Here is a 20,662-nt window from a genome sequence, read left to right as displayed (position 1 = left end):
ATGCCAGGAATGTAGATTTTTGTGAATTTCTTTTAAAAATAGTTTAAAATCTTTTCTTTTTTTATTTGAGAAAAAAGCTCAACAACTTTGCCAAAACCTGCTCAACAACTTTTGTCCGGCTTTTCACTTTTCTAAATATGGCAACCCTAGGTTGGGCTATTATCTCTGGCATGAGAATAGGGATGCTATCGACATACTCCCTTCCCGCCAAACTATTTGCCAGTGAAATGTTGGAAAGTACTGCAGTCTCTCTATGCTACAGTGGGGCCCGGGGGGGGCAGTCTATGGATCCGGAAGCGCTAAGATGATTCATACTCTGGGCCCACCCCACACACATCTAAGATCCATATCTGCACTCACACAGACACACAGGACCCAGAGGAAGACTATTTAGACATTCTGCACGTACAAACCAGCACACAGCTATATTGCTGCCTTGTTCGGGTTATTTGCTGCCACGGCATCATCAAGCACTGCTGTCAGCTATGCCGTGCACAGAGTAGACATGCTACCTTGTACACCACAGCGATTTATGAGAAGCACTGACCAGGAGCAGGCTGTGAGTTCTAAGCCATCAGAATTAATTTGAAGCTTAATAAAACTCCACACCTGAAGGAGCTTTAATATTAAGTGGCTCATTGCAACCACAAGCACCGGGTCTCACAGTTCGCTCAAAAGCACCGGCACATTTTTTCTTGTGTGGGTCTAGATGTTTTGTGGCATATTAAGGGATGCCTAATCCATCAAAGGCTAATTAACTGAGTTCTTGGGAAGGTGCTGTAATGTAATAGGGGCATTAGTTATTTGCAGCATGCCAGCTCTCAACCGGAGGGAGTCTACCCGATAAGGTTAGCAAACACTTTTCTTACTTTATGTAGACTGTCCCAAGACAAATGTAAGTGAAGGAAGCACTTTTTCATTTAATGTGCAAGCTGACACAGGGAACCAATTTACCTCAGAATGCAGCTTGATCTTTAAAAATAAAATAAAAAAATAGACTATCAGAGAAGTTCGTTATATCAGCCACTGTTACTCATTACAAAGCTAATCTTCAGGTGAGGTAAGAAGTGACCTGCCTGGTTACTGGCAATTTGGGGGCAATGGGACGCTGATCTTGGACATTTTCTTCTGTCCCTGTTTTTATTTCAGCATTTGGGAGTCCGCTGCAGTTGTCTTCCAACCACAAAGGGCTCCTTTACCTGCCCGTATCCCCCAAACTGACAAATACCTGCCTGGAAGATGAAATGAGAGTGAGGACCTTTCTAGCAGACGGTCAGTTTTTTTTAAGCAGTTTTCACCCATTTGCTATGCAAAGTCCAGAGGCCTTCCCCTCCATGTTGTGCTTCTGTCACAGGGATACATAATCATGAAAGTCCCACGCAGCGCACGCATACTCCTTTTACACACCGCAGCTGCTGTAAGTATATCCCTGGGGGGCAGAGAGAGCCATAGCTCTGTGGCAGAGCCAATGCCTCGACCACAGAAGTCCGCAGGTTCAATCCCCCCCAATCTCTAAGTAGGGATGGGGAAGACTTGGGGCGTCCCTAGGGGTTGGGTAGGTTGGCCCCCTCCAAGCAAAAAACAAGGAAGTCTTCACCTGCTGGCAGAAGGACAGCAAGGAGGGAGCCAATCTGGCTTCTCTAAAGAGGGAGTTCCAAAGTTGTCTGAGAGGAGCCACCACCAAGAAGGCCCTCACCCCCATCGTGTGCCTGTGAGAGTGGCAGTGCTAGTTTCTGTTTCTCACTGTGCAGCTGCTTGCAGTCACAGGACTGTGTTTACATTCCAGGGATTCCAGGCTGTTGGAGTCTCACGGGAAAGGGAGATGGGATGTGACGTTACTGGTTTCCTGTTTCCTTTGTTCCTTTGTTTGGTTGCTCTCTGCTCTCATAGAGAGAAGATGTGTATTTCTTTGCTCTCTGCATAGCTTAGTAATAAAGCATGGCGTGTAGCTCATACCTATCTCATCCTTCCGTTGTGTTGTTTTGATGCTCTGCTGGGAGGGCTCGGAGGAAGATGAGCCTTATCAGCTCAAAAGAACGGAGCTGCCAATAGGCAGGACCCGAGGGAAGGGCCTCTCCCGAAGATCTCAGAACCCAAGCAGGTTCCTATGAGGGAATACAGTGTTTCAGTTAGCTTGGACCCAAGCCCTGCAGGGCTTTGTAGGTGATAACAAGCACTTTGAATTGTGCCTGGAAACAGCCAGTGGAACTGTTGGAGCAAGGGAGTTGTTTCCTGGCATGTAGGACACCTGAATGAGTCCTTTCTGAATACACTCTCTTGCACGATGTAACGCAATCTGCAAGTATTTGGTTCTGCAAGTATTCGGTTCTTTGCTTGCAACTCTCTGAGTTCAGCAAAGCCAGACAGGACCTGTTATCTTGATACACCTGTATAGGACATTTCATAGAAACCCTAACAGTTGTATGCTCCCTATAACCAGCCCTGGTCAGCAATCTGGCTGCAGTTCTTTGAGCCGGGTAAAGTTTCTGAGTGCTTTTCAAAGGCAGCCCTGCATAGAACATGTTACAAGTAATCCGAATGGGGTATAACTAAGGCGTGTGTCACTAGGCAAATCAAGACACCTCAAGGAATGAGTGTAGCCAGCGCAGTAGCTTTAACAAACGGTTGCAAATTTTGCCCGTTATAGTCTGTCTTACAGAACCTTTGAGAACTAAGTTGGAACCAAACAGCAGGAGCTGTGGACCGTCGACATGAAAAGACTGTTTCCTGCAGGCTTTCTGCAAGCACATGTCTAGCCGCTGCTGGAAACAGGATGAGGCTCCCTTGCTTGATTTCTCCATGGCTCTTTTAGTGCAACATTCCAGAAAGCTCGCTGGAAAGAAAGCTTTCCGTTTTATCACCGCCTAGTGAAAGATCAAAAGGAGGGGCGAATCATTTTTGATTCTTAGGCCTGCTGTTAATGCAAGCTATGGGCCATTTATAAAATCAAACGGACATTCTAGTCAGTATGCTTTCCCCCCAGCTGAATTTAATAGATGCAGTTTTTCACAACATGCAGTAATGCAGTTTGAATGAAGTAAATATTCTGGTTGGCTGGAGATAGATTTCTGCAAAGGGCAGGTAGCTTAATGCCAGTCACTCATGCTCAATAGCTGGATTGATGTGCTCTTTTGAATCGCCACCCAGGTTTACCTTCAGCAAAGGGATTAAATCCACCCCCTCCACATTTTCAGTCGTATGAAAGAAGTTTTTTAAAAACACATAACCTTCCAGGAATCAACTAAAAACTCAGAAGTTGGTTATTATCACATGGAATAATTGGAGCTCATGGGGTTTTCGACCCTCACGGCGCAATCCTAAACAAGTCTATTCTGAGTAAGCCTCTCTGAATTCAACAAGGCCGTGACAGTGAGCCCATGGCTCTCCCAATGTTGGTTCTAGCTCCCATCAGCCTTGACCATTGACCATGCTGGGGGAACCCGATGGAAGCTGGAATCCAACAATATCTGTAGGGCAGCAAGTTTCTCAGCCTTGCAATAGGGCTTACTCCCTTTTAAGTGGGTGTAGGACTGCAGGCATGGGACGCGGGTGGCGCTGTGGGTTAAACCACAGAGCCTAGGACTTGCCGATCAGAAGGTCGGTGGTTCAAATCCCCACGATGCGGTGAGCTCCCGTTGCTCGGTCCCTGCTCCTGCCAACCTAGCAGTTCGAAAGCACATCAAAGTGCAAGTAGATACAGTGGTACCTTGGGTTAAATACGCTTCAGGTTGCATATGCTTCAGGTTGCACACTCCACTAAGCCAGAAATAGTGCTTCAGGTTAAGAACTTTGCTTCAGGATAAGAACAGAAATTGTGCTCTGGCGGCGCAGCAGCAGCAGGAGGCCCCATTAGCTAGATTTGGTGCTTCAGGTTAAGAACAGTTTCAGGTTAAGAACGGACCTCCAGAACGAATTAAGTACTTAACCTGAGGTACCACTGTAAATAGGTACCGCTCCAGCGGGAAGGTAAACGGCGTTTCTGTGTGCTGCTCTGGTTCGCCAGAAGCAGCTTAGTCCTGCTGGCCATGTGACCCGGAAGCTGTATGCTGGCTCCCTCGGCCAATAAAGCGAGATGAGCGCCGCAACCCCAGAGTCAGCCACGACTGGACCTAATGGTCAGGGGTCCCTTTACCTTTAGGATTGCAGGCAGCCTCAGTTCACTGGACTTATACGGGGGGGGGAGGGGGAGAGAGATTAAATTCCTTAGAGATTAAATTCCTTGCACAATTCCCCATCTTCAGGCAGTTGTTTAAAGCTAACGTGATCCTTGAATAGCAGTGCAGCCCCAAACCTGTACACCCAGGAAGGACCTCTGGTTTCAATGGGATTTACTTTATCCCCACGTGTAGCGTGTGTGGGAATTGCAGCACAAACCTAGTTGCGCAAACCTATTTTTCAAAGCAAAATAGTCTCTGTAGGTATAAACTAAGAGAGAGAAGTAATATTTCTCCTCTAAGAGTTTGTCCAACCTTTTAGGTCCAGTTCCGAGGGCCTTCTGGTGGTTCCCTCACTGCGAGAGGCCAAGTTACAGGGAACCAGGCAGAGGGCCTTCTCGGTAGTGGCGCCCGCCCTGTGGAACGCCCTCCCATCAGATGTCAAAGCGATAAACAACTACCTGACATTCAGAAGTAATCTGAAGGAAGCCCTGTTCAGGGAAGTTTTTAATATGTGACATTTTAGTTTATTTTTCACCTTTGTTGGAAGCCGCCCAGAGTGGCTGGGGAAGCCCAGCCAGTGGGGCGGGGTACAAATAATAAATTATTATTATTATTATTATTAGGGCTAAACTAGACATGGTATGGATGGTCAGTAATCTGATCTCCCAATGTGTTTTTATTTGCCTGTGCATCCATGGGGTGAAGACCGAATTACAGCCTTGAAGGTGCGAGAAGGGGTTTAACTCATCATTTATCCAATGGAAATCTCCCCACAAAGTTGCTGTAGGTCACGACGCAGAAAACAAGCAGATACCTAAATTGCCAGTTGCCTTCTAAGAGGCAGAATATTGTGCTATTTAATTATTATTGTATGATGTGTGTTTTTTACAAAAAGAGGAGTGGAATACATTTCAGTCATAGCTCTCACTTTGAGGGTTCGATTTGTTTCTGGGCTGTATCACTAGAGACAGCATGTGCAGAGGTATCAATGATGAAATGTTCCCCCATAGCAAATAAAGATCCCTGCAGACAGAAGGCTAGTGTCTCAGGGAGAAGGGATATAACCTAGCAATTACATTTGCAGTTGCCCACATGCACTTTCATTGAACATACCCAGGGAATGTCATCATGATTCATTCATTGCTTCAAGAATACTTCCCTTTTGCAGTCTATTAATGTTCAGGGGATAACATTCCCAGCAAAAAAACAGAGAAAAGAATCAATTTGCTGTGACCAAGACAAAGAGCTGCCAAAGTATAACTCCTGAAGGCAAAACCCCTGGATGTGTGAATGTTATACATTTCATCTTCTGTAACAATTAGGCTAACCAACAATGGGGCAGCAACATCAAGAAAAGCTGCCTGGAAGCATTATGCTGTCAGTACATCAAATTTTCTAGGAATCCAGGGACAACTTCCAGCTGTTTATTAAGCACTGCTGTGAGATTATTCATTTCAGAACAACAAGAGTTTGAGTGTCTGCTTGATTCACTGTGGTGGGAGTTCTGGAAGACATCAATTTGTAATTTCTCCCCACTTCCAGTATCAAATAGATTTTCACTAGCTGTTAATGAATATGGCGTTAGTTAATGAAAGCATCGCTTGCCATGTCAACTAGGGCTGGGCGATGCCTGGTTTTCAACAGCGTGATACATCACCAGCTAAACATTGCTATATAACAATGTCTGAGATAAGGATGGAGCTATCTAGAGGCATTGACTGGCTTCACGGTTTTCCCGTATCATGATTTTTGCCTGTGCCTGTTCTGATTTGTTGCCCAGATTGGTGGGGTATAAATAATAAATAATTTAAAATTTAAAATAAAATAAAATGGCAGAGTTAACAGGGGCTGCAGGAATCGAGAGAAGCATTATCTAGCTTCACGGTTTTTCCCACACTGTGATTTTTGCATAGCACACACAAACACACATACATCATGATTTGCTATATATTGTCAGGTCAAAAAATATGAAACCGATATCACAATATGGATTTCAAACCGGTTTTGGACGATAAATCACCCAGCCCTAATGCCAACATCATCATAAGCGCCTCCTGCTATATGTGCGCCTTATGAAAAGGAATAACTCCACTCATCATTTCATGTGCACTAAAGGCATAGTCAACAGCCCCTATTCAACCACCTTAGTTCTTCATCATACTTGCAACCTGCCTCGTGTTTTGAGCAATATGTCAGCTACTAATGCAGTCGACTGGACATAACCATTTTATCTAAGGAGTGGAGGGGCAAATAGTTATGCTTCCAGCCCAGGCAATGATTTCAGCATCCAATTTGCGGAACCGAATTCTTCATGCATATATATAGTACCAGCTGAGTGGGAAATCTGGACTTCTTCCCACTGATTCGGTGCAGTATGAGAACAGTCTACTAACATCATACACCAGGAAGAACCTTCTGACAGTAAGAGCTGTTTGACAGTGGAACGGTCTCCCCTGGGAGGTGGCGAGGTTTTTAAGCAAAGCTTGGGTGGCCATCTGCCATGAATGCTTTAGTTGAGATTCCTCAGTTGCAACTGAACCTCGGGGTCGCTTTCACTATGCATTCATTCCCAGAAATGGCCACAACAGATGCATGATGTAAAAGGCAAGAACAATGGATTCAAGGGACATTTAGGATGCAACTGCATAGCCAAAAGATACCTAACACCCTGGCCCAACTGATGTTGGAGCACTAAATTTGGTAGGGCTAAAGGGAAAGGGGATGTCAGGGAGGTTCAGGTGCATGCCAAGGAAGGACCAGGAGTCAACTTGGACCCAAAAGGTCCCTGAACACACATCCATACTGGAGAGGAATTTAGGCCTGCTCCTGAGAATATGAAAATCTTGTCCTGTCCATTCTCCTTTTTTCAAATTGGTTCCACTTGGAACCAATGTCCTGCAAAAGGACAGAGGAACACAAGAGGGGTCCTTCTTCCTGCTCTCAATTCCACTCTTGAACAGGGCAATTGAATCATTTTCAGTTTTTACTCCACGCACCTCAGGGCTGCAGCCTTACATTGTGCTGATGTGCGTGTTTACTCGGAAGTATGTCTGTATCCATTGCTTCCAGAAAATACGTGCAAGGGATATCTTGCTGTTGAACTCTCTTATTGCTCCAAGGGAGTTCAAATTTCCCAACAAATTCCTAGAGCATGTGTTTCCTTAAAGGAAGCCACTCAACATCTACACTAGGGAAACAACACAGTGGTACCTCTAGTTGTGGACACGATCCGTTCCAGGATGCCGTGCGCACCTCAAAAATTCTGCAACTAGAGCGGCACTTCTGCACAAGCGCAGAGCGCGATAGAGCGCTTCTGCGCATGTGCAAAGTGCGCAGAACGCTTCAGCGCATGCGCAAAGTGTGCAGAACTCTTCTGCGCATGTGCACATGATGAAACCCGGATGTATACACTTCTGGGTTTGCCACGTTCGCAACCTGAAAATCTGCAACATGGAGCAAACGCAACAAGAGGTATGAATGTATTCTGATTACGTCCGGTCTCCTCTGTTATACTCCAGAGTTGCACAGTGTGTATTTATATAAAAACAACGCCCTATTCAAGTAAGCCCAAGTGGAATTAAGAAGCTGCTTTATTAATTTGTTCACTAATTCAATTTTTATCCCACCCTTTCTCCCCAAGGAGCCCTCTTCCCATTTGGCTGGCATCAAATTGTGGTTGGTCTAATGATAGGACAGGTTGTTACAACAGATCATCATGACTCTGCATCTTTGACCGCTCTCTTTTTCCCCCATCTTGGCGTTGGCTTGAATGTGACACACACTACCATGAATTCAGTTTATTTATTATTATTATTATTATTATTACTATTTTAAAGTCCATTTATCCTAGAAAGTGGTGTCATGTGACTTGATCCTAGGTTTCAGCCTGCTACTTTTTATTTTATTTTTTTAAACATAAGTTATCAAAGCAAGTACTAGAGGTTGTCTGATTCCTTACATTTGCAGCAGGAGTTCTGTGGTTTATCACTGTGAGAGTGCATGGAACTTAATGGTTCTTTGTGGGTGAATAACTGGGCGCTCCATTTCCCTCTCCCTTTAGTGGCTGCATCAACAGCAAATTCCACAGCTGGGGCGGCCATGAATTCCTTGACTTCTCTGGGGACTCTCCAAGGATTGGCGGGAGCCACTGTTGGATTGAATAATATTAATGCACTAGCAGGTACCGTAAACAGTGAGTATTTATTGCTGTGGTGGACACTCCAGCAATTTCCCTGTAATCACCGTAGGAACACTTGACCGTTTATAATACAGTGAATGTTACTATGAAAAATACATGTGCAAAATACATGGGGTGAAACTGACAAAGTTCTGTTCTGGGTATCCGCAGTGACTTGGCCTGAACGGGTCTTGCCTCGTTGAAGGACCGCGATGCCATTGCTAACATTTCCTCACAACATTGTGTTTCTCTTGCAGGGTGTGAACATAGTTAGGTTTGTGCTTGGGCAGCTAGCATTGATTCTCAAGGCCAATTGTCTTCAGGTTCTGAAGAGCCAGATGCCGTTTCCATTTGAAAGAGAACAGAATAGCAGAGAGGCTCCTGTTGCTGCTCCTACTGCCAGTAGTAGCTGCTGCTTGTAGCAGCAGCAGCAGCGGCAGCACACAATTACGGTGGGCTGTTGCTAAGCCCAAGAGGTGTAGAGTGTGCCCCCGTTAATAGTGGTAGTTTCATTTCTGGCTTCCAGAAGACAGTTGCATAAGGCATTGCATATTACCTGAAGCAGCCCAAGAGGCGGTCTGATGTGGGCAAAGCTCGACTGGGTCAGAATTGGCAAATTTCGTGTGCAACTCATTTCAAGCAGACTCCTCCACCATCCCTAGCCATTATCTAGGGAAGCAGCCCTGCACATGCTTTTGTTTGCTGGCAATAGGAGTGCTATCTGTGCATGCATTGGCGCTCAGCTTATATCATGAATGGGGGACATGTGGTCCTCCCAATTCCATCACCCCAGACCATTGGGTGTGTTAGCTGGGGCTGATGGGAATCCAATAATATCTGAAGGGCCCCCACTTCCCCACCCCTGGTCTAGATGATCCCCAATACTGATGTCCATGTGGACCACAATCCCAGTGTCTCTAAGGATGTAGGCTTGAGCTTAGTAAGTCATACTCACGAGTATGCCCATTGAAATCCATTGACAAGTCAGTCATAGAATCGTAGAACTGGAAGGGGCCCCGAGGGTCATCTAGTTCAACCTCCTGCAATGCAGGAATCTCAACGAGGTCATCCCATGACAGATGGCCACCCAACCTCTGCTTGAAAACCTCCAAGGAAGGAGAGACCACCATTTCTCATGGGAGTCTGTTCAACTGTTGATCGGCTCTTACCGTGAGAAAGTTATTTCTGATGTTTAGCCGGAGTCTTCTTTTCTTGTATTAATTAGATCACTGATTAAAAGAACAGAGTTGTGTGTTTGGATAGCTCAGTTGGTTAGAGCACAGTTCTGATAACGTCAAGGTTGCAGGTTCGATTCCCATATGGGACGGCTGCATATTCCTGCATTGCAGGGGGTTGGACTAGATCAGCCTTTCTCAACCTGTGGGTCCCCAGATGTTGTTGAACTACAACTCCCATCACCCCTAGCTAGCAAGGCCAGAGCTCGGGGATGATGGGTGTTGTAGTCCAACAACATCTGGGGACCCACAAGTTGAGAACCGCTGGACTAGATGATCCTCAGGGTCCCTCCCAACTCTACAATTCTATGACTTATCGGTGTCAGATCAGTCTCACACATTACTGTAAGCTAAATACCACAGCCTTGCACACTTTACCATTCACACTGAAATATAGAAGCCAGAGTTGTTCTCTTGTTTGTGCTGGGCAAGTTAACAGCACTTCTCCCATTATCAAGGAAACGGGGTGCCCAGTTTCAGATATGGGGTCTTGACCTATAGGGTCCTTGACCTATCTGAAAACCCTAATCCAGCTGTCTCTAACCTGGCTTCCTTCAGATGCTTTCGACTACAGCTTGGGATAATGTGAGCTGTAGACCAAAACATCTGTGTGGGGACACTAAGTTATGGGAGGCTGCCCCCTTCCATAATCTGCTGCCCTGTCAGGTTCCAGCCTCCTCTCGTCACTAGGCACCGTACAGCAAAGAATTGGTATTTCCTTGGAAATGCATTCCAAGGGCTTAGCGGCGCTAGTTCATTGCAGCATCTTCGCGAAATCTGTTTCTAGAGTCTTAAGAGATTAGCTGGTTTACTAGGCGTGAGGTTTCGTAAGAAGGAGTCTATTTTGGAGATAGGCAGCTGGCGGCCTTGGCATTCGGCGCAGCCTCCTGAGCCCCATCAGACCTCGTGTAGCCCTCCCTTTCTCTCGTTCGCAAGCCAAGGCACGGGCAAACGCAGGAGAGAACAAGTGAGGTGTGCAACTGGCAGAGCCTCTTTGGCTGCTCATACTAAGAAAGAGCAGTTAAGGAATCTCAGCTTCTCGGCTGGCGCGGGAGTCTGACTACAAAGAGTGTAGTTGGCGTTGCAGGCCCTTTTGTGTCAGTTCAGAATACCTGTTAAGAATTATTTGATGATCAGTAGTAGCCTGTTCGATCAGAATCACAAAGTGGACTAATAGGAAGTATATGTAGATGTGAGCAGGAGGCTATTAGAGGTCTGCATTTCTTAAAAAGAGAAATGCCTCTTACTTGTATTCATTGGTGTCAGTGATTTTTGTTGTACTTATGTTTAACAAATGTCTGAGTCTCATGTTTTCTTTCCCGTAATTGGGGCATATTTTGTGTTCCTGTTATCTTTCTGTTTTCACCTTGCTTACTTGGTTTTTCGCCCTTCTCGGGGAGCTCAGTCCACACACACACACACACACACACATACATACACACACACACACACACATATACATATACATACACACACACACCAACTTCTGGGTCTGCTTTGTGCTTCTGATGTAGGGTGTTGCCTGTCAAAAGCTTTGCCAACAGGTTAGAATCGGTTTATACCACCCACACAAGTGTGTATCGCAGATGCAAAAGGGCATGAGGAGCACATCCAGTGTGTTCAAAGTGCAGCATGCATCCCTACAGGACCCACGCAATGTGTCTGCCTCTTTTTGATGATTGGAGATAATACTTGTGGTTGGGCGTGGGCACATAGGGATCGGTTCACACCTAACTTTCCATGTGTGGCAGAAGGCGTGTGTACCCGAGGCTCTCTTCCAGCCATGTGTACTGGAAGGTGAGCAACCCCTCAGGGGTGTTAAAAATGAAATCGTCGTTCTTAAAAACGATAAAGCATGCTTGAAACTGTGTGAGATAGGCTCAGGGCTCAGCTAAAAGTTAATTGTGAGCACACATGATGCAAACCCTGATCTTGCCTTGGTGACAGAGAAGTCACAAGGGTGGAGTGTTCCCTGACGGTGCCCAGGGAGGGGGCAAGTGTGCTAGGGCGAGGTGCTGTTCCCTTCTTGGTTCTTTATGTGGGGGCAGGATCAGGCGTAGAAGCATGCCTGTTTTGTATCATCTAAAAAGCCCCTTCCACAGAGACGCTTCTAGGTCAGCTGGCAAGCAGAACGTTTCTCATAAATCCACCTTTGAAGCTAATCACAAAAGTTTCAACTACAAAGAAGTGGCCCTGTACAGTTTGGTTGCAGGGGTTATTAGTTTGGCTGCCTTTCCTACTTCCTTCATAATTTCCAGCTGCTGCTGCTGCTACTCCCTGCATTTCCTCCTGCAATGCAAGGATGTATTTGGCCATCACCAGTTTTTAGTCTATCACGGTGTACCCAGAGGAATGGATGTCCTCCTCAGTATAAGTTGCTTGCTTCAGTTCTCGGCATGATGCTCTTCTTGTCCTTGCTGTCAAATTTCTCACTTGTCCTTTTTGTGTGTAGGTGTGTGTGTGCGTGTGTGTCTTGTAAATATCTTGTCATTGTGAGGCTTTGGGAGAAGGGGTTGTGCTGAAGACAGAAAGGGCTACTTGGTGCCCAAATGAAAGTAATTGTGTGAGGCTGCATGGGTCCTTGTGCAGCAGGGGTCTTGCTTCTCACAAGGGCTCAATGAATTTTTCTCTTTAGCTCAAGATACTGATAACGTCCAAGCATAATATGACTGCATAGAGAAGTTATTTTGAAAAATCAAGCGTTTCTTAGTGCCAAAGTTGCCCGTTACTTTTTTTTACACCTCTGCCACTGTTATACAGCCAATTTTCACAGCCCTAAATCCAGCAGCAGCAAACACCACTGTTGACATTGCAGTGTCTTTTCCAGCAAATTTTGTTTAACTGCCCACCTGTCATCAGGGAAGCTCAGATGCACACCCCATTATTTTGCACTGTGCCAGTGCCAACGTGCTAGCACAAATGCAGCTTGTATAACAAGGCAGAGTGTATAACAACAACAACAACAACAACAACAACAACAACAACCACCACCACCACCACCACCACCACCACCACCACCACCACCACCTTATTATTTATACCCCGTCCATCTGGCTGGGTTTCCCCAGCCACTCTGGGCAGCTTCCAACAAAATATTAAAATACAATAGTCTGTTAAACATTAAAAGCTTCCCTAAACAGGGCTGCCTTCAGATGTCTTCCATAAGCTGAGGCCAAAGTTTTATGAGACAGTACTCACCTTTATGGAGGACCTTTGTGGATGTCGGTGGCAGCCATTTTGTGCTGGTACCCATGGCACTTTTACAATAAATGTTTTTCACCAGGAAGAAAACCGCTGGGTCATTTATGTCTTTATGAGGACCAACATGTTTAGTATGGTAATTTGAGGAATAAATGGCATAGAAAGGACCTGCCTATTTCAATGCCATTCTATTCTACCATTGTGGGATATCTGTGACCTGTAAATAAAACAAGAAGGCATTTTAAATACTATCTGGGTGCGCTGGTTGAGATGGAATCAGAATTCCATTTGGAACACCAGATTTCTCCCCAGTAAGAGTTTCGAAACCTTTCAGTGTTCTGTGACAGGGAGGAGTTCGTGTCTTCCCTGCCCCATAGGATGTGATTTCCCTCTCTCTCCATCCCCATCTTCCTTTATCTCAGCTGCATGTGTGGGGGCGAGCCAATGAATGTTGAGGAGATACCTCACAACAAGAGGTTAGGGAACAGTGAGGCTTTAACGAACGAGGTCAAAACTTCCCTTTAGGGAGATGCATGCAAACATTTTGGGGGAAACGTAGTGTTTGCTGTAGATCTGGCATTGCTGCTAGAGCCAGGACCACCGCTGGGTGTTTCTGTGTGCGCACACAGGTGATTTCTGCGTACCACACACCTGCTGTGCATCCATCTGCACTGAAGTCTGGCTCACACATTGGATATTGGAGCAGGCAAGACTGTCAAAATGTCATGTTGTTCCCATATGAAGAAGAGAAAAAAATAGTCCCACCTCCCACTCACTATTTCTCTGGAAAGCATAAAATAACCCAGCAGATTGTATCTCACAATTACTGTGCTTATTCCCTAAGTTGAAGCTTCTCATTTCTGCTCCCCCCCCCTTCTAATTAACTACTGTTAGGTGTGTGCATGCATCTGCTGTTCCTCCTTCTTCTTTCTCTTCTTCTTCTTGTGGGAATTTGAATAGTTCCCCCTCCCAAGACACTGGCGTAAAATATGTCCTCCTTTCCTATACTTGGTCTCTCTTGCTTGTGTTATGTGTTGGTGGTGTCAGATAATGGTGGCGTTTCTTTTTTGCACCCCTCCGCCCTTCCTGCAACCCCACAAGTTAGAAGTGCAAGACACCTCCTTGAAGAAAAGCTGTGGAATGTCACAACTCTCTGCCAAGTGTCAGCACTGCCTGGATGAAACTCATTTCAAAAAGTATTATTTTTGCACTAGGACCCTCTTAATTGGCACAAACCATGGTGGGAACAGAAAGGAGGCTTGTAGGGTGAAGTTATGCTGATTATCAAATGCTCACAGGGGGTAGAATTGTCCTAGAATCCACGTAGTTTTAAAAGCCGAGGGAGTATTGGGTTAGCATCTTCCTCTTCTTCTTTCTACCAGGCTCGCTCCCAGGGGCTTGTCATCAACTGCCAATCCTGTCTTAAATTAGTTCTGCAACCGATCTCTTGACACTTTTTTTTTTAGAGCGAGAAAGAACCATTTCACAGCCTTGCAGAAGGTGTTGATTTTTCCCCCAAGGCATTTCCTTTGCTTCGCATAGCTCAACTTATACTACCGGATCCTCACTCTGAATATTTCTGGGGAATTTGTAAGATTCAGAGACCTATGACACTGCCTCGCACCAAGCCCATCCATTGATTTACTTATCTTTTTATCGTCTACTTCTCCAACTGGCGGCAGCAGCCCAGGAGTCCAGGGCAAAGTGAGACATCTATGTATTTATTTTAAAATAGGGTGTGTGTTTTTTAATCCATTCTTCAGCTGTCCCAAAGAGGAGTCGTTTCCCAGACAGCTTCCAGATAGTGGTAATAAGACAGTCAGTGATCTCAACCTCATATACTACAAAAGACTCAACACATAAAAATAAGGCGGGAGGGAGAAAACTCAGGTGCTGGTTATCAGCTACGGGGTTCTTATAACGACCAGCTGGAATGGAAAAGTTCAAAAAGATAAGGAGCTAAAAGTTGCTGGTCTCTTGGCTAAACCTGATGAAGACGCCCTGCATTGTCATCTCTTCCTTGGCTGCTTTCTCAGCCCTGGCGCAAATCCTTTTCAACGGGATATTTATTTATTTATCCATCCATCCATTCAAGAATTTATACCTTTTTGGAAAGGCACTTCACCACAAAGCGGCTTATTCCTGCCATTCTTAGTCTCCCAGCCATCTAGTCTGTTCAAAGCCCTGCTCAGAGAATGAAACTGATTGTGGCAAATTTGCAAACATGGAGGGCTGAAATCACCCTCCACCTTCTAGACTCCACCCACCGTGTGTTCGCCGGCTCTTTTGCACAGAGTGTGAGCATGTGCACTTGCACACACGTGTGCAGGCTGTGCGGAAGAAGCCAATGAACACGTTGCAACAACAGTCTCGGGCAGAGACTGCTCCCTGCTCACCTGCTCCCTGAGATTCAGGTAGTTTTAACTGGAATGGCTTTCAGAGACTGAACCTGGAACCTTCTGCGTGTAAAGCATGTACCCTACCGCTGAGCCATGATCCCTTCGCAGGATGGAGAACCGGGAAATGGGACTCCTTCCCAGCCAACTGGTATGGATGCCAAGCAGGACCAGTTTCAGTTCAAGCAGAAGTGGTGCTCAGAATGTAGTTTTTCCACCGGGCTACAGCTCCCACCATCCCTGGCCATTGGCCACACTGGCTGAGGCTGATGGGAGTTGGAAAGATCAAAGGTTCTCCATCCCTGGTCTGGGTTGTATCACTTCATGCTGATGGTGGGAGCCAAAGTCTTTCTCCATACGAAATAATAAATTGACGCAGAAATTCAGGCTGTGATGAAGAGTACTACAGTTTACCCTGCTTTTTGCCTATCACACGAGGTGCCAGGGCAGATAAATTGCCTCCTCAGAAAGAATATAGCCGTAGTCAACTATTCATTGTAGCAGAGCCATCCTGATGACCCCAAAACGTGCCAGCGACAGCTTGTATGTGAAAACTGAGTTGGTAGCCGAAGTCATTTCTCTATCGAAGTCTCGTGTTTGCACATTTTGGGGGAATGGGGGCGGGGGGGATGTTGTTGCTGTTTCTGCTGCTGTTCTCTCTGTGCCATCTGGTGAATTTGTCTGGATTTTTATTTTGCATGCATGGCCATTGTCATCGGTGTCATATTAATGCCAATGACGTTTGGAAAGCACTAATGAATAAGTGCAATTTCTTTTCTCTATTGTTGGGTTTTTTGTAAAGTTGCTCAAATGCTCTCAGGTATGGCCGCCCTGAACGGAGGACTCGGTGCAACAGGCTTGACGAATGGTACAGCTGGCACAATGGATGCCCTCACCCAAGCCTACTCAGGGATTCAGCAGTATGCCGCGGCGGCACTGCCGACATTGTACAGTCAGAGCTTGTTACAACAACAAAGTGCTGCGGGCAGCCAGAAGGAAGGTAAGCATGTTTGGTCAATGGTGAATGAGAAACAAAGGAAAGCAAAGAGGAGATCATTGTTCCAATGTGAGCACACAACTGGCATGTGGTCCCTTCCCTGAATTTACATTATTATCTTTACTATTTGCTAAGCAGTCACATGTTCCAGCCTTCCTTCCACTCCAGTCGCAGCACTAGGGGCAACTGGAAATTAAGCACAATTGACAAAAAAAAATACATTGCAAGATGTGCGTACTAGGTTTCTTTTGAAAATTATAAATCAGATTAATCATTGTATTTGGCCTCTCTTTCGTTTTGCTTACTTTCATTTTGAAAGGTTGGTTTTTTTATTATCCTTATCTCAAAGAGGACCAGACATCGAGGATTCACCTTGGAAATGAGGGTTACTCAGGCTTTGTATACATTCCTACTCACTGCATCCAGGGTACTCTCACCACTGATTTATGAAACTATGTGCACATAACATTATCCACAATCCACATCTATCCTGCAGTTTTTTGAGAATGATGCGTTCCCTGCCCCCCGTACACTTTGAAATGATAAGCTGTATGAAGACATCCATGCCCCCTCACTGACTTGCAAATGCTATTTGAAACTGGTAGGTTTTAAACCAAGTAACTTGTCCACAGCCCATTACCCCACTAAACCTGACTCTTGCAGAACTTCAATTTAGGACAGTGGGAGCGAATTCAGGTTTCCCAACTTCAATTCCAAACTCACAGTTTTAGTAAGGCAATGATGGTATAAGAACTGAAGTTTAGTTTTACCTCTATATGTGTGTATGTGTGCATGTAAATAAACATCCTGCACAAAGAGTATATAGGGGGCCTGTAAACATTTAATTTCCCAGTCTCCAAATTTTCTCTCAATGGCATTTGCTTCATAAATTTTGCCATCCTTTGTTTACATGCGAAAACACACATGGTTGCTTTTGCCAAACAGCCATTTTGATGAAGAGCATTCTGAAATGCGCTTTGTTTTTTAAACACACACTTGTGTGCAAAGGGAGCTCCTCTGTCTGGGTTCCATGTATACTGCAAACACGTGGCTTTTGTAACTAGACTGCGTTTGGAGGTTAATGACAAGATCTATCGCCGTTACATTGAAGGGCTCCTTATTTAATTGAGGGTCTTGAGGGAAAGCAAACAAATGATTGATTGCTTCGTACTCAGTGCAAGTAGAGCAAAATAAACCCCAGTAAGTTAACACTGAGAATAAATTAATACTAATTATAAGATGCTTAATGAAACAAGGCTTCTGTCTCACACTCTCTGCCCTCCGCACTCCCCTCATCCATCCCTCTTCTGTCTCCCTGATCTCCAAGGCAAAGGGGGGGATACTATGTTATTTTATTGGAGGGGATCCCCACACACTCTCATTTCTTCCTCTCTCTCTCTTTTTGGCCATTTTTAAAAATTGGTTTTCCAAATTGTTACCAAATTGATTCAATTGAATATGATTTCCAATACTGGTTTCCCGCTCTCCTTTCAAGATATGTCCAAGATAAAGCTCCCATTGCTGTGTTACTTCTCAAGTCATCTCTAGTTAACATCACTCTAGAATTACCAATAATATTTCTTGCTAATTCTAAACTGGAAGGGAAAAGTGTGTACCAGGAAGCAGCATCCTCGTTTTGACTGTCATAAAAAGCAATGGGGTCAGGACAGTTCCATGGCAGAATAAATTATTATTATTTATTTATTTATTTATTTATTCATTCATTCATTCATTCATTCATTCATTCATTCATTCCCCGCCCATCTGGCTGGGTTTCCCCAGCCACTCTGGGCGGCTTCCAACTGAATATTAAAAACAATACAGCATCAGACATTAAAAACTTCCCTAAAGAGGGCTGCCTTCAGTTGTCTTTTAAAAGTAAAATAGTTGTTTATTGCCTTGACATCTGCTGGGAGGGTTTTGCAGGCATCAGTACCCCAAATTAGATATATTTGCCATGGTTTTGTTGTTTTTGTAAACTCATCATGTACATAATCATTGGAGGCAATTGTTCCATATCATTTCCTAATCTGAAGGGTTCCTGCATGGAGTGCCCAGACAACGCCTAGTTGAATATTAACATTAGGCACGCACCTTTGCTATACTGTTCTAGATCCCTGTTGGAAACCTTTTTATTCGAAGAAGCCTACTCAAGACACGTGATTTAGTTATATAGACTTGTTTTTAAAACTGATTTTATTGATGCATGATCGATAATCTATTTAGATGCACTGCTTAAGAGATTTTACTAAGCAGTTTATACTCTTTCCCAAAAGATAATAGTTAATTACTATTATCATTTACCAAAGGGCAGATGTTATGAAAAGAAGCTTTTTTCCCCTAGTAAACATGCAAATAAATGGGGGTTCAGAGGAGCACTTGCACAAAGTGCATGAGCAAATCCCACCCCTAGGCAAGTTTGCCAATTCACTACTCATACAGCAGCTTCCTTCAACACATTCCATGTTCCAGGTGGTCCACCCATCCTTCAATAATGGCTTTTTAAAAAGGATATGGGTGCCCTCAGAGAGAGGGGGGAGGAGGAGGCAGAAAAGCCATACTGCTGCTCTCAGTCCAACCCCATTAGAGATGGAGGGATCTATCAGTTTTGGTTCTCTCATTTCCTCCTTTCCCAGTTTTAAAATTAACTTCTCCAAATTTCTGCAGCTATTTGCATTAAAAAACAACAACCCAGGATCCTCATGTAAATTCATCAGCATCTTAGTATGCAGTTTTCTCCAAATTTCTACAAAGCAATGTCATGCATTTTTGTATACATTTTCACTAATACACACATTTTTATGCACACTTTGCCCTAGCATGTACAATTTTGTATATGTTATCTGGCCAGGAAACTGTGCTGCAAAATTTGGACAAGTGCAAATATTAGAGGGTGGCTTTGTTTTTTAGTTATTTCAGAAAATGTGAATTTGGTAGGTGTTCCTATAAGTGCAAACTTAATCAAATTTCTCCCCATTCCTAAACCTAGTAAATGCCTTTTCTTGTGGCCAAGTTCGCTTCTAGACAATCTGTTTATTGAGCATTCATCCCGATTTGTTTACATAGAGTTTACAGGGAGGTTAGATGGCATTGGCTATTTATTGAGTATTCGTTCTGATTTGTTTGCAGGAACATTATATGACAATGAGCCCAGCAATTATTATTTCACAATTTCCAGTGCTTTCCCCCGTTACTTTGCTTATTACAAAAAGTCTATCTGGCAGGGAGTAGATTTGTTGCACAAGATACGAAATCAACCATAACTACACAACGTAAATTTGGTGGTATGTGATTGAAACCCACCCGAAATAACAGCAACCCTTAAATATAAAAGCTCTCCTTAGCCTTTGGGAAGTTAGTAAGAAATGTTGCAAGTATTGCTACTTTGTTTTCTAGAAAACTGAAGTAGCATTCAAGTTAAAGTCAAACTTATTTTTAGTGTAGTTTGTTGCATCTTCCTGTACACATGTAGGTTTCAGAAGCCTGAAATGGAAACGTCCAGCTCTTCAGTGAACATTCTCAATACAAAACAAAAGCAGCTGATCTCTGATGGTTTCCTCTTTTCTTAAAGGTCCAGAAGGAGCAAACCTCTTCATTTATCACCTCCCACAGGAGTTTGGAGACCAGGACATTCTGCAAATGTTCATGCCTTTTGGAAATGTCATTTCTGCTAAAGTCTTCATTGACAAACAGACCAATCTGAGCAAGTGCTTTGGTATGTAACATTCGACACACAAAGACAATAGAGACGCACAGGATCTGTCTCCTTTTTACTCAGCATCCCATGTGCTGGCCCCTCGTGTTCAGAGTGATGTGGATGTAATATGCTGCTTTCACAATGCATATCTAAATCGTTGCATTGTTGCATTATTGCCTATCTCCTTCCAACTCGACAGTTCTAGGATTCTGCCCTGTAACTGAGCATCTTGTTTCCCATTCAGAACAACAGGTATTCCTCAACACATTATAAATCATAACAAAAGCATTGCTGTCCCTCACATGTGCATGGTTTAAATGTGCAATAGCTTGCACATCCAAACACAAATCTCTCTCTCTGCCTCTTGGCAGATTTGATTATCTTCATCTCAGTTCTGCTGTTTGTTTGGGATACTTCTCCCCAATAACAGATATTTGCATTCTTGACTTTTCACTTCAGGAAAAGAAAACCACAGATCTTTACGGCTGCCCCTGCAAGGCAGCCAAACCAAAGGCACCCTTCATAGCCTAGGGTTCAAGGGTGCTTCGAGATGGGTGTTTCTGGTGGAATGGATGGTGCCCACGCATGCACATTTTTCATTGAATCCACATGACATGGCCGGGCATCAATATGCCAGTTTGTATTTCTCAACCCTGCCATATAATCGAAATTTACTTGCACTGCTTGAATGGCCCACGTGCCATGGAAGCATCAATAGATGTGAATGGAGGTCGCACATGAGTCTGCCATCTTGCACCAACCTCATTCATTTCTATACATCTCATGAGGGAGGTGTTCCTAT

At 44.5% G+C, this 20,662-nt stretch overlaps 1 protein-coding gene across 25 annotated transcripts in view; it reads left to right on the top strand.

The window, feature by feature from the left end:
- The window catches only part of CELF2 (CUGBP Elav-like family member 2), a 547,441-nt gene that overhangs the window by 516,794 nt on the left and 9,985 nt on the right, over nt 1-20,662 (top strand). For 9 of the 25 annotated variants that reach the window (XM_053405505.1, XM_053405501.1, XM_053405498.1 and 6 more), the window contains 4 exons: nt 1,150-1,272; nt 8,218-8,349; nt 15,969-16,166; nt 19,735-19,878. In XM_053405505.1, coding sequence (XP_053261480.1) covers nt 1,150-1,272; nt 8,218-8,349; nt 15,969-16,166; nt 19,735-19,878 — 597 coding nt within the window. The remainder of the gene's footprint in view (nt 1-1,149; nt 1,273-8,217; nt 8,350-15,968; nt 16,167-19,734; nt 19,879-20,662) is intronic. The other 16 variants (XM_053405511.1, XM_053405513.1, XM_053405515.1 and 13 more) reach the window with 7 other exon arrangements.

Source organism: Podarcis raffonei, chromosome 10 (genome assembly GCF_027172205.1).
Source record: "Podarcis raffonei isolate rPodRaf1 chromosome 10, rPodRaf1.pri, whole genome shotgun sequence".
NCBI lineage: Eukaryota > Metazoa > Chordata > Lepidosauria > Squamata > Lacertidae > Podarcis > Podarcis raffonei.
This window is presented reverse-complemented; position numbering and strand designations above follow the sequence as displayed.